This window comes from Vipera ursinii (genome assembly GCF_947247035.1).
Source record: "Vipera ursinii genome assembly, chromosome: 5".
In the NCBI taxonomy this organism is placed as follows: domain Eukaryota; kingdom Metazoa; phylum Chordata; class Lepidosauria; order Squamata; family Viperidae; genus Vipera; species Vipera ursinii.
Window position 1 is genome coordinate 40,721,810 of NC_139518.1, and position 14,854 is coordinate 40,736,663.

Sequence of the window (14,854 nt, forward strand, 5' to 3'; positions counted from 1 at the left end):
GCCCATACCATTATGTAGCAGCTTGGTGCCTTCACAGAGAAAAACTTCACCAGTGGCAGAGATCAAAAGCTAAATCTCTGAGCTTCAGAAAGCTTCACTTGATACAATTCTGTTATTGCCTAGAGGTCATGACCATAATGCTACCTTGGTCCCTCTTGCTGTATAGTGGCAGTGGACAGTGTGTTCTTTAGATTTTTTTTGACATTTTAATTCTCTGACAGTATTGGCTAAGAGTGATAGCGAAGGTCAGAAACAATTGGGAGGGCTGTTTATTACTACTAGACAACCCATGACCCCTTTGGTCATCGTTTCAGAGATATTCCCTCACCAGATTCCTCAGTGCCTTCAACAATGACAGAGCTTCCAAAGTACTGCCTTCACTGGCAAAGCTGGGATACATTCAGAGATATAGCTGTGTTGAAAATAGCCCATGCTGAACTTTATAGCAGTCAAATGTCAGCACAGGAAGTATTTTATGACATTTTGTATTATGTCAAAGTGTTTCATGATCATTTTTATGTCATACAATGTTTTATACAATTTGCAAAATTTCAATTCCATAGGAGTCATGGCTCCTGGATTTTAGACACATTCTGTAAACTAGTTCATTTGAGGTATCTCGATTGAAAGGTTTTACCCTATGGTGTACCATTTTGGCCAGTTAAAGATTATAAGAATCAGAGTTTAGTAATATATAAATCCTTGCTCAATTAATCCATTGGGAAATTGTCATTTCTTGAGAAATGACATTTAAAAATGGCAGATTTTCCCTTCCTGTCCTATTTTTATGCATTGCGGCATATTTCATTTTTAGTAATCCTTGGGAGGCATTCCCGCATTTTCAGATAAAACTGCATATACTTATCTTGGAGTGGGATCCTAAGACCACTGGTTTTATATTCTTTTCTTCATTTCATAAAATTGTAGAGCTGTGAATTATCAGCCTTTCCACTCTGCTTGTATCTGTGTATGTTGGGATCTTTTGTTCATTTACAGTTCATTTCTTCTGTCCTAATATAAACTAGAAAATGCTTTTAGTGATGCTTTACAGTCTGACATCTCTGGGTATGCATTTCTACTATAGAAATAATTCAAATTCAAAGGATTTTCTCCAAGCAAAGTTGAAAGTACATAGGAAAAGTAGAGGAGCCAAGCTCTCATATTGTCAACACTGCTGTTATCCTTTCAATAATAGCCTGGCATAGTACTTAGTATTCATGACTCTCAGTGACTAGAGAAAGTTATTGTGTTATTTACATTTGTATACCACCTAACTTCTAATGACTTTTGGTGGTTCAGAAAGAGACATTAAAATGACTAATATAAAATTTATTAATTATTGAGCTTGTATGCCCTGTTCTGGCCAGTTTACAATAATAAGCAGAAATTAGAATAAAATCAGCAACAGAAGTAGTGAACTATACATAGTCTACAGTTGAGATTGACAGCTCATTTGCCAAATGACGTGATCACTAAGTGGATAATTGTGTGACTGCAACTGTGCTTATGATTTTATTCCATTTTTTCTTTGCTTTATAGCAGCGCCCTCCCCCCAACCTTTCCAGCCTGCCCAAGGTTGGGGAAGGGATAGTTCTGTCTGAGTGGCAGGTATGCTTAGGTGGGTGCAACTGTATTTGTGCAAGCAGAGGCCATGTGCACATGGATTTGCGCAAATGGAGGTTCATGCGTAAGCATGAGCGCCCCCGCTGGCACAAATGGAACTTCACAAATGGAGCTTTGAGTGCAAGCACCTACAACTCATACAGTACTCATACAGTAGTGGCTTGCAAGGCCTGATTCCACTACTGGGCCCAGGGAGTTGGGGACCCCTGCTTTATAGTATCAGAAGGATGTGATCCGAAACAGCCGGGTCAGCCTAAAAGGCAAGGAAGTTTTCCAGAACTTGACCCATGAGGGCCAATCTTATAACTCTTTTTCCCCACTCTCCCACCCTTTGAAATGCTTATCTCAGTGCTGGGATAATTAGCAAGAAGAGAATAATCTTTGTATTTACATTCATTGAAGAGGAAGGGATTGCAAGGCAGTAAGCAGACGCACAGTGAGAAATACACATTGAAAGTTATACACTATCATTGGCTGTTTGCTTAGCATGTGACTAAAGTCTTGTCAGTTACAGACAGCAGTTGCCAGACAGCTAATTAAAACCACAAAGCTGAGCTTGCTAACTTGAAGTTAGCATCTTTTTGGAAAGTGCTGCACTACAGAGAAAAACAGCTCAGGAAGAGATAGCTTCTTTATGTAATCTCTCTGCTCTGCAAGGGGGAGGGAAGAAAAAAATGGCACAGGACAATGTGTACTGACTGACTGTAAAATAAATATGTGACAGAGAAGACACGGCAAAAGTTTTCTCTTTGCAGGCATGATTGCAAAGTCACTTTTTCGTTACCATTGTAATTTTGAATGGTCACTGCCTGAGGCAATAGCTAAATGAGATCTACCTGTACTGCAAATTCCTGATCTTCTTCTTGCTGATCTTTGACTTTGATCTTGTTCTTCTATACAAGCTGATATAGTGTTTATGTGGTTCAAGATGAGGATGGTCAGTGATATATAATGTGAATTGGATCCCATTTAATGAAGTACTATTCTGTAATATTAATAAGGATTGTAAAAGAGTTTAGTGCATATTTATACATGAAATGATTATTCTAGTATGTGTATATTTGTGTAGAAAATACTTATTCTCTAAGTGTAGAACCTTGTAGCCATTAAAGAGTAGCCATTAAAGAGTCATTAGGATCAGTACCGTATTTTGCATTAACAAGCTGGCTTTCCTTCCTCCTTTTCTCTGTTCCTGCATGCAAAACATTTCAAGTATACAAGATAACCCAACTTGGGAGGCAAAAAAATCACCCTGTCTTCTCCCAAAGTACATTATGTCTCATTTTGTTATCCACAGTTGCCAGAGCAGGAAGTTGTGAATTTGTTCATCCCAACCCAGGCAGTAGGTGCCATTATTGGAAAAAAGGGCCAACACATTAAGCAGCTGGCAAGATTTGCAGGTGCTTCAATCAAGGTAAGATATGCGATTGGTACCATCACCCTCTTTTCTCTATTGCTATGTTTTGTTTTTTCCATCACATAAACCAAAGTCCTATACTGAACTTTGGTCAGAAAGTGAGGGTGCTGGATTGGGGTTCAAATCCACCGTCAACTAAGACGGCTCTTGGGCAATCATTCTCCCCCAGCCTAACATTCATTACAGGATTGTTTTTGTGAGAATAAAATGAAGGAAGATCCCATGTAAGTTGTCTTCAGCTCTGGAGAAAAGGCAGGATATAAACTAAAAAAGTAAAGAAAAATAATTAATAATAAATTTATTTATTGACCTTCAAATATTGAAGAACCAGCAGCTCCAGCATGCATGACCAAGTAGTAAAGGGATACTGGGAGTTGCAAAAAGCCAGTTCATTCTAAGAGCTGGGCAATCTTTGGGGAAGAAGGAGTACCTGAGATGTTGGGGCTACGTGTCTGTACCTGCAAGAACATTTCTTTAAGAATTTAAGATACAAGTGCTCAGTTACATGAAAATATATTACATTGAAAACTTATCTGGTCATTTTGAGCACTATTCACAAAAACCTTCCTACAAACCTTTCTTGCTGTAACAAACAAGATAAGAAATATTTCTTTCAGAAGTGCAACTTTCTTTAAGTAGAGCAGTATTCCTCTGAGACCTTTAAAAAAAAAACACATTTGCTGTTTTCCCCTCTCTACTGCCTTCCTGCAGCTTTTGTGATAAGCTGGTAATGTAACAGTGAATTACATGTATCTTTTCAAGAATTTCATATTTAACTATTTCTCCACTGTATGTATGTGTATCTATTTCTACAAACACTATGCCTACTTAGACTTAAGGATGTTAATTACACTTGGCTGCCAACCTGATGGAAGTGGTGGGACTCAATCATCAGTTCTTCAACAATCTGCCAGGTCTGCTGTCTAAAAAAGACCCAAGTCACTTTCTGCATCTCTCTGCCTCTTTGTGTCTTTGGGCATTCTCCTAACCAATTGGTTGCCATTTTCTTTCTTTCCAAAACAAAACATACACACATATCTGTCTGCTAAATTGTAAGCAAGATAGCAGGGAAGACTTACTTCACACATAGCTCACATCCTTCCTTCTTTGCACACCTTTTAATGCACACCTACTTAGGATAGTGGGCTATTGTATTTTCTCACCTGTCAGCTATCTTAACTCAGCAGTACTTTCTGAAAACCTTTCATGGGCTTCCATATACAGTATTATTCTAAGAAGGTTCCCCCCCCCAAAAAAAACACCTAATAGTACTCTTAGGCAGAACTGACTGACTGGTAGACTGAACAAATGTTAGCAAATATTGAAATGTAATCCACAGGTTAGCTATCCATTTTATACCTTATTAACACCAAAATATAAAACCCTATTTTCATTCATTTTATGAATTGTAATTGCTTCCTACCTATCCCCTGGGTAATGTAAATTACTGAACCCTGCAAACAACAATGTACCAGTGAAAAAGAATTCTCTGGAGGAATAACTGCAGATCTTAGCTATGGACATCTCTTTAGAAGGCAATTGTTTTCTCCCAGCCTTCAAATACTGTAGACTGATATAGAAAAGACATCTGTATGAGTACACAGGAAAGTAGTGTATTTAAGAAATGATTCATTATGAGACACTGACTCAAGTTACTTCTGGGACTGTCTGATGAGGGGGCTTGACTTGTCTTACATTACATGAGCAAAACAGCTTTGGGTAAAGTTTCACCAATCAAAGTAATCTCTGAATGAATCCCCTAAATTATACTCATAATATCTTTGTATTGCAGCCTATGATACACCAAAACTACTGCTGAACTTATTTGAATATATTCTATATAGAACTATTGAATTGCTAACTTAACAAATAATTATATTTTTAATATAGTTTTCACTCTGAAGCTCATTCCCGTGGTAGAAATTGAGAAATGAGACATTTCCCTTAAGAAAAAAATTGGAGACTTAGTTGAATTCCAACAGGGTGTTTTGATGTGAAATCTTTTGCCTTTGCTCTCTTAGGCTGATCTTGTTCAACTAGTATTCAGATGTAATTATTACATGCTATAATAATTATTCTATACTATATTATTACTGGATTATGATTTCCATCATCCCCTATGGTAATGGCTAGGATCTTCATTGCTGTCCAAAATATATAAAAGTTGGAAAAAGCTATCTCAGGTTATAATCACCAGTGAAGGAAGAGTGGAACCTTTTCCCCCTTATTTTGAGCAAGAGGTTCTATCTTTGAAGGAAGGATTCTAGAAATTGTTGTTGGTCACTCTAAGAAACAGAATAGAATCCGTATTGTTAAAAATGAAGAACAGTTTTTCTGTTGCTCCCATTTATACTTGAAATTGCTATTCAAAATCAAACACAGCAAAAATTGCATTAAAAAGCCTAGATGCAATAAAGAATCCAGAGATGAATGCAAGAACCAATCTAGATTTTCAGTAATAGTCAGTTGTATGTTTTCATTGTAAAGGAATCCGCAGCAGTGTCCTTTGAACTTCAGAGTTGCTTCATTAGGTTTTGTATTACATTTATAAGCATTGATTGAAAGCTGAGGAAAAAATAAATTTATTATACACTGTTGTGTTCTCTGTAACTTGCAGATTGCACCAGCTGAGAGTCCAGATGCCACTGAGAGAATGGTTATCATTACAGGGGCCCCAGAAGCACAATTCAAGGTCAGTATTAATAAGCCTGTATCATGAAAAGCGAGACAGTTGCCTGCATCTTTATTCCAGCTACTGAAATGATGGGGGGCAGCAGCTGTTCAAGAGGACTGATACACTGGCAGACCCAGCAACCTACCAATTTTACTGCTGCTTACCCCAGTGTTACAGGGATATGAATGCAGGCAATCCTCACAACCATAGCTTTAAACACCATAAAATAGTATCCAGAGCATACTTACAAGAGTATCCAATTAATGCCTTCACCCATTCTTTACTCTTGTTCATATGGTTTCTTCGTTTTCAGAGAATGCTTACACAGGTAGTCCTCAATTGAGCCCCAAATTTCTGTTGCTGAGACGGTTGTTAAGTGAGTTTTCCTTTGTCACTGTAGCTGAATTTGGTATTGCACACAGGCTGAACGAATCCTCAACACAGCACCCCCATACTGATGTCATACTGGATATGTTAAGTAATTTCAAGCTCTTTATCAACTACCTTTCAAAAACTCAATTCTTTCCCCATGAAACACCAAAATGGATTCTTTGTATCATGAATACATATTATAAATTAAATTTCATCTTTTTTCTCAAAGCTTTCTTTTGCTGGTTGATGAATAATAGAGAGACTCCATTGACCTAATTTCTACCTTAGGCCCAAGGACGGATATTTGGAAAACTGAAAGAAGAAAACTTTTTCAATCCAAAAGAAGAAGTGAAGCTTGAAGCTCACATCAAGGTGCCTTCTTCTGCAGCAGGTCGGGTGATAGGAAAAGGTGGCAAAACGGTAAGTGGGACAACACCTTACGTTGAAGGGAAGCATTCGTCATAGTTTACGGAATGATTCGCGAAATAAAATACAGTACATGGTCTAATTCTGAAATAAGGAAAGTGGTTTTAAGCAAAAATTGTTCTTTGTCACGAGAAGCAAATGGGTGCATCTTCACTTTGTTAGTTTGACAATAAACCACCTTAGAACTTCTTCTGTATATTTGCTGTTATAGGTGAATGAATTACAGAATTTAACTAGTGCAGAAGTAATTGTACCACGTGACCAAACTCCTGATGAAAACGAGGAAGTTGTTGTCAAAATAATTGGTCACTTCTTTGCCAGTCAGGTACAGTAGAACTATAAAATTTGTTCAGTAAGTAGCTAATCAATCTTCAAAGTGCTGTTTGGATGATATGGAAATGCATGCTCCCAGGTATAGGTGTATGTCGTCAGAATGGTGGAAACAGCCGTGCCCATCTTCATCAGTATCCTCTTATCCCACTCCTGAAAATGCCACACAGTTCTGCTAATTGCAATTGGCTATTTCCTTTGGGAGCAAAGAGCCCAACACCCCCCCCCTTAAATCTCATTTGCAGCAATACCATTTGCTATACCTCTCCATCCATTCCAATTATTGCAAACCAACTTTGCTTACAGCATGGTCACACAATTTTTACATTGCTTTTTGTTCTATATTTGTCCCCTCAAAGTATATACATGCATATTTTCCCATTTTTTAAAAGAAATCCCAAAATACTTTGCAAATACTTATGGGTGGCTTAGGTTGGTGTTTAGGGAAATAGCTTGAAAATAAACTCTTCAGTAAGTAACTGCAATTTTCTGCTAAACTGATGTTTAAATTCTACACTAAAAATGGGAAAAATCATGCAGCCTCCCTAAATGTCACAGTATCAATGTTTTCCTAACACAATGCATAGCCCATTCATTGTTTATGGCTTTCTCCATACTGAAGAGGAGGATTAATATACACATCCTAATCAATTATATAGAGACAGCTTTCCAATTTTCTCCCTTTTTGAAACCAACAAGTACTCTGTCTTTCTCCCTATTATATAGACTGCTCAGCGGAAGATCAGGGAAATTGTCCAGCAGGTGAAACAGCAGGAGCAGAAACATCCACAAGGCACCCCGGCCTCACAGCGCAGCAAATGAGGCTGCAGGGTACTGGCCAGCAACAACTAATGAATGTAGCCCTTCCAACACCTGACAGAATCACCGGACCAGGGAGCAAACCAAAGACTATCTGACGGCATCCATGTCTGCCCAAGAGGCTGGGGCTCTACAGAGGACATCCAGTACCCAGGGAGTGGGAAGGGATGGGCTTCAGCCAGCAGGAACTGCCTCTCTCACCCCATAGTCTCCATGGAGTCTCTCTAACAGTACAACGCTATCCCTTTAGTTGGACTAACATAGGCAGAAATTTTGCAAACTTTTTCTGTACATGTATGTACATACTAGGAAAGCATTTTTTTACACAGTGCATGAGCTGCTGCACCAGATAGCATTAATATATTTTAGAATTAATCTAGCTAACTAAACTAACTCCAGTCTTTAATTTTTTAACAATTACATTTCTTGCTTTCTTTTTTTTTTTTTAGAAAAAGCCAGCTTTTCTAGACTAAAATTAAAAGGTTAGTCCATTATGGGTTTCTAACAGAAAGTAGGATGGGGACGTAGGATAGCCAGAACAAAATTGAAATGAGACTCAAAAGTGAACAATACTTTGAAGGACTTCAGGATGATTAATGGTAGCAGCACATCATCATAGATTGCCTGTAAGTGCCAACAGAAGGGATACCGTCTTGTTAGCAGAGGAATCTCTATGCATTTCTTTCTCCAGCTCGTATGATCTTCTCTTTGCTTCACAGATCTCAAACTGGTTTTTGCATACAGTCTCTCATTTTGTACCAGGGTGCAATCCTCCAAATACATGTGCATGTGTGCGTGCATGTGTATATATGTATGTGTATATTATATACATACATACAGACACACATATAATGTATGTGTGTTATATATATATATATATATATATATACACACACATACACAGACACAAAATGCCAAGCTTTATATCAGTTTCCTGAAAGGGTGGGGGAGGGGAAATTTTTTCCCCTGCTTACAGGAAAAGAGCACACTTGGTATTTTGCGTGTAGAATGCTGCCACCAATACTTCGGGAAATGGATTTTTAAAATGGGATTAACAAGAGGGTGTTGGTTCAGGGCATGAAAATTGTAACTTTTTTCAAAAAAAAAAAAAGAAGAAACAAACTACCTCAGGTGTTTTCATACCTCAGCACCTTGCTCTTGTGTGTCCCTTTTTGAGATTTTGTATGCCTTGTAAAACTGAGAGTTGGAGCATTTTTTTATTTTTTTAATAAAACTGAGTTGGAAATAAATTTAGACAAAAGACAGCTGCCAGGTGGAAGAAAACATCATTCTGTATGATGATTATTCTGTATTATTCTTCTGCTAGATGTGAGTCAATAACCTTCAAACATAGTAATAATAAAAATAGAAGTGCAAGAGACACTGGAGCAGAACTCCTGAGTTTGACAGGTTAAACACACTATTAGAGAGTTTGTTTGTGCTAACAGATGGATGTTATACTGGTTCTGTGAACATACCATTGTACCATCAGACTGAAACACCAGTTTTCTCTACTTCAAACAGTGTTCTGTGGAAAAGCAAACAAAAAACCCAAAATACATCCAGCTAACAAGACCTGACCTCTGTAGTTTTATTTAACTACAAAGTTGGAAAATGCATGGGGTGCAAGCTTTCCTCTCTCTAATTTATGTTTTCCCTTGCTTTTAATCAGAGGATCTTTTGTGGTCTTGTGAGGTCAGTGGGTGGAACAGAAACAAAGATGTGTTTTGTACAAGTACCTGGTTCACATTCACTTAAATTACAGTGGAAACATCAAATCAGATAGAAATGCTGTTTCAGCCATAGAGCCAGCATACTCAGTGCAACAATCCATTTTAAAGCATCCCTCCCAGATTATGTCCAGCCATTGTTTGAAGGCATACATTGAAGGGAGGATCTTTTTAACTAAGATGCCACTACTACAGACTCCAAAAACACATTTTTCATCTGAATTTGCAGGGGACATTTAACAAAGCCCTTTACAAATAAAATGAAAGACACAGAATTAAACCAAGATGACCTGATAACTTAAAATATTTTGGGTATCTGGCTATTTATTGTGACAGGAAAAAATATTTTCTAAGATAAAAGTTTACAGAGCGCTAATATCTTACAGCAGAACCTTTGAACAGTTGGTCAGGACACTTGGAGATCATAGACAATTTAGGTCATAGTTGCTTTTAAAATCTGATCAGGCTTGTGAAAACAAAGTCAGCGTTGTCAAAAAAATGCCTCCGTCTTTGTGAAGCCACAAGTGGGCAGCTGCAGTACCACAAAGTTGGAGAACTCCTTAATAGGAGTAACATCTGCCCAACTGTAATCACAGTGAAATAATTATTTTATTCATGGGCGATCACATTTGTTCATTTATCATTTTAGTGGGTTATGGGTTAGGGAGTTTTTGAGAATTGAGAGCCACTGTTTTACAGAATTAACTGGACATTTTGTAAGATACTTGTTTTCCTTTGTAGAACTAAACTTGGTCCTGTTGGGAGTGCCCTATAAAGCAGAGCCAAAGATTAATAATTCTCCACTGGTTTATCCCCAAATCATCATCTTCCAGCTCCAAGAAAGACTTCACACTTTACAGAGGGCATATTCTCTCAATAGTCTCCAACTCATTGCCTCCTGCCTCTTGCTGCTGAGGCAAGCTGAAGGCCTATCATTCTGTCCTGTAGAGCCACTTGAGATGACAACCTGCAGGGCTCCAATTGGATTGCTGCAGGATTGTACACCCCATCCAGCCACAGGCCCCTCTAGCTTTTTATGCTTTCATTGAAAAGACTCTTAGAAACCCAAGGTCTTAGAAATAATGATCTCATGGAAGGCCTTCAATTCTCCGAATTCTATTTTGGCTCTTTCCCCCCCCCACCCTCCTTTAATTGTCCTGAATTTAATTCAATTTTCTTCCTTGAAACTGCCCAGTTTAGAGCACAAAGATAGGAGATTCAAGCTGGTACTCAAAGCTAGAAACGCCCGTTTACCCAAGAATTTGCAGAATTCTGATTTCTAATATGCAAAGACTTTGGGATGCATGGGTCTAACGTCTGCTTCCTCATTCCCAACAAAACTAGCCACCTCACCTAAGCTGCATCTGTGCTGGCTGACCAGTGACTCTTCAAAGTACAAGAGGCCAAAGGATGATCATGGATTTGGATGGGCAACAGTAAGCCAATTCCTGTCTCAAGGTGACAAGTCTTCCCTCTGCCACAAATATTCACAAGTCACAAATGGAAATACTTCTACTGTAGAGAATGCAAGGAGGGAAGAAGAGGCCTGTTGTCTTGTCCAGCCAAGTGGATACTTTGCCTTCCCTACTGTCCCACAAGCATATAGGGAAGGGAATGTCCAGCAAAGGATAGAAGAATAAGGAAGGTCCAGGGTCTGCACTATAAGAATTGTCCCTGATCTTCTGCAGCTGTTAACTACTATCTGCATTAGGGCAGGTAGTCTGGCCTTGATCCTGAGACATGGTAAAAGGGGTTAAAATGGCAATGAGTTTGACATCAGTATACTTTTTTCCCATTGAATAGTCTTGAGTAAGCCTTTTCACACTAAATGACAGTATCTGCTGTTAAATTTCTCCTTGTTTTGGAGCACAGCTTTTAAACTATGCTTACTAGAAATGCAGTCAAATTATTCTCAAACACCTAGACTGATAGTTGAGCTATATTGGAAGAGCTGGCACAATTCAGCACTGATCAGCAAGTGCTAATCACTCCAGTACTTCTAGAGAAGATAGGTTTTTTTTAATGTAACTTTGAATATATCTTTACCAAGAGCCCAGAAACCATCACAGTTTCCATCCCTGATGTATTCTACAGTAAAAGACTTAATTCTGCCCAGGACACAGCTTTACTTTGTAATAAAATTACTTCCTGTAAACCTATATGCATTGTCATCTCTGTTTAACAGAAGTCAGGGCTTCAATATTAACTCCAAATGCTAATTGTCCACTACTGTATAATAAGGCAATTCAATGAAATAGTATGCATAGAATAATAGAAAACTAGGCAACTACGATATCTGCAAAACAATGGGTAGCAACAATAATTACGGTTATATTATTTTACTAAAAGATTGCTGTGATTAGGCTGTGAAAACAGTAAATAACGGCCGTTATTTGTTTTAGCTAAATTCCATGATAAGTTGTTAGAAGAAAGCTTTCTTTATGTGGCATGAGATGCCTAACATTGTGCACAATCTTAACATTTAGCCTAAAAAGCTTGACAGTAATGAAAGAATTAAGATTGTCATTTTCTGAAACAGAAAATCATTGATGTTGCTATTCCTCACCCTTATTATACTGCAGCATATAATAACATAGTTGAAAAACACTTATTTCACTTCTAAACAGAAAAGGCAATGAAAGTCACATAATTTATATCATTTTTACTAGATATTTATCTTCATTTTAGTTAAACTATCTTGGAATTCCAATACATGTCCAACACATACAAGAATACAAATAAATACTCTCATACAACATTTTAGTTTTTAAATAAAGAATAATTCCCACCCTAGGGCTTTCACAATGGATTTGTTACAAATCAAACAGAATTTTCCATTCTTCAGCATCACTAAGATCCAGTTTTATGAAAATATAAACTCAGGAACATACAATGGGTAAGCGTACTCCTTTCACTGTCTTGCAAAATACAGTCGTCCCAACCATGGTTTTCCGGACCAAATGCCTCAACATTAGTATACAATAAAACTTCAAAAATAAAGCTCAAAAAGCATGCTTTTTGCTTATAATCAAAGGGCGAGTCCAAATTGTATTTTGGGTTGAGTGGATCAGTTAAAATTAATGGGACAAATCAGCTACAACTACAATTGCATTACTTATAAGCAGTACTAAGTTTGAATCCAATCAGGGCATTGAAACCACAGACAATCTGGCATTCTTTGGAAAATCGCAATATATATATATATTTCATGTTACATAGGTCATATTCATCCAAAAACTCAGCATCATTCTACTTAAAAATACTCTGCAGATTCCTGCCTTCATATCTTTTTTCTCCTTGGAAGGAAAATTTCAAGAAAGCAAGTTTCAAGAAAAAACTTCTGGATAACTACTGGATAACTCCCATCTTTGAATGGAGCTTAGCCAAGAGAGTATTTTGAATCTTTGCCTTTAAATGGGTACAAGTCAACTGTATACTTAGATGGTGTATTATGCACATGAAACCATAATAGTGCTCTGGCATCATAGCAACTGCTGATGAAGAATCTCCCATACCATTTTTTTTCGATAATAAGGCATGTGAAACTGCAAAAAGAAACTCTGTTAACATATTTCATACTTTCATTTAGCAAACATGCTATTTTATTTTTACTTTCCAATAACCAATGTTCTCTCAGTAACTGACAAAGCACACATGCACTAAAAATCAAAATAAAACAAGCATTAAAAATGAGACTCACCAGCCCAGGATATAAAATACAAAAGACATAAAATAGCTGAGATAAAATTAGTAAAGCTCTAAGTCTATAACTACTTGTGTCTAAATAGTTAAGTATCTAGAAGAAGAGAAATTATTTGCCTAGCTGTTGAAATATGGGCACTAAGCAAAACTCCTTTGGAGACTGCATTCACAGAATACATAACCTAGCTTAAAAAGCTCTCCCTAATGTTTATTCACTCTAGGAAGACACTAGGGAAGGGACAATCATTTAGATTTTGGCCTCAAAGTCAACAAAAGTCAATGCCAATGTTTGCATAGGACTGGAAAAGACTGGAAGCCAGTGCAACTATTAAGGTACTGGCATTTCATGGTTGTATCAATCAATACCGTTTTAAAAGGTCCCTTTATTCTACCCTCTGAAGATCCCGAACTGTTTTCAGGAGATATCGTTACATACAACACATTACAATAATCCAACTGGAAAATCAGTTTGTTCTCTCTTATCCAGATATGAGTTACAACTGGTATATTAACCAAAGCTGATAATCGGACCTTTTAATCATTGAGACATCTTGTGCCTTCAGTGATAACATAGAATCCAGGAATAATCCAAGCTGCACATTTGAATTTTGGAGGAAATTTAACTTCTCCTACTGCCAGAACAGATTAACCACTACTCAACTAGGCAAATTAAGCACCTTTAGATTACTGCCTCCTTACTACAGAAATTAAGCTTTAGTTTCTAGCCGTTATCTAAACTGTTATCTTGTGCAATATAGGTCACCTACTGTCCTCTCAAATTAAGTAAAACAGATTATATTAATCTACATACCAGTAACATGAAAGCGGCATAGTGTTTAGTAGGTACTTGCCAATATGAACACATTACATTTGTCCTCCGGGACCTTCACTGGCTTCCAATCAATTCTTCTATACAATTCAAAGTGTTGGTTTCACCTTTAGAGCCTTTCAAATTTTGGTACTGAAGCATCTCAAAGGCATGCTCCACTCGTTTCAACTTGCTAGATACAAAACTCCCAAGAAAATCTATTAGTGGTCCCTCTTTTCTGAAAGGCCACTGCTTTTATGTGGTGGTGCTGATGCTATGGAATAGCCTGCTGTCTGAAATCTGATCACTTGCCACTTTGTTAGGCTTCAGGAAATTATTAAGAGCAGTACTTTTTAAGACTTACAGATGAAATGACTATTTTTACTGCTTTTTAATTGCTTGCTTTATAATTTTATTCAGCTAATTACCCTTGTTATATAAAATCATTTATACTATACACATTTTATTAAGATTGTAAGTCAGCAAAAGTTTCCTGATGGCAACATTTTTTAAAAAACTAATAGTTGATTCAGGATACTATTTTTTCCGGTATCAAAATCACAGTGAAATCCAAAAGAGCTAATTGGGTGATATTTTGCCATCTCCTTCTTACATAAGGGAAGCCAAAATAGTTTCTGTCCAAAAATTAATCCAAAGATGAATCCAGACAGTTTCATCTTAAAATGCTCAAAAATAATTAACAATTCCAAGCTTGAGCATCTTATTCAAGGGGATAATAATAATCAGTCTACTGTTTCTATCACAGCACTAATAACAAATATCTCAAGAGATAGAGCAGAAAGAAAATTATTTCCTAAAGTATTTCAACTCACCTGTGTAAATGCAATGGGTTTATCCCTAGTGACAAAGTCTGCAAATTTGCAAGTAAACATTCCACAGTCACTGCCATTTAATTGCTGCGGAATTTCCTAAGATTGAGAAAAGGGAATATA

At 37.2% G+C, this 14,854-nt stretch overlaps 2 protein-coding genes across 6 annotated transcripts in view; one reads left to right on the forward strand and one right to left on the reverse strand.

The window, feature by feature from the left end:
* IGF2BP2 (insulin like growth factor 2 mRNA binding protein 2) overlaps window positions 1-11,595 on the forward strand; it is a 78,435-nt gene extending 66,840 nt beyond the window's left edge. For all 4 annotated transcript variants that reach the window (XM_083363728.1, XM_083363730.1, XM_083363727.1 and 1 more), the window contains 5 exons: window positions 2,921-3,037; window positions 5,658-5,732; window positions 6,375-6,506; window positions 6,724-6,837; window positions 7,569-11,595. In XM_083363728.1, coding sequence (XP_083219854.1) covers window positions 2,921-3,037; window positions 5,658-5,732; window positions 6,375-6,506; window positions 6,724-6,837; window positions 7,569-7,664 — 534 coding nt within the window. In that variant the 3' untranslated portion in view covers window positions 7,665-11,595. The remainder of the gene's footprint in view (window positions 1-2,920; window positions 3,038-5,657; window positions 5,733-6,374; window positions 6,507-6,723; window positions 6,838-7,568) is intronic.
* Window positions 11,596-12,038: 443 nt separating this feature from the next.
* SENP2 (SUMO specific peptidase 2) overlaps window positions 12,039-14,854 on the reverse strand; it is a 30,466-nt gene continuing 27,650 nt past the window's right edge. For both annotated transcript variants that reach the window (XR_014492657.1, XM_083363731.1), the window contains 2 exons: window positions 14,735-14,830; window positions 12,039-12,936 (listed from right to left, as the gene is read on the reverse strand). Coding sequence is in view for 1 of the 2 variants with exons in the window: in XM_083363731.1 (XP_083219857.1) it covers window positions 12,874-12,936; window positions 14,735-14,830 (159 nt within the window). In the remaining variant the exon portion in view is untranslated. The remainder of the gene's footprint in view (window positions 12,937-14,734; window positions 14,831-14,854) is intronic.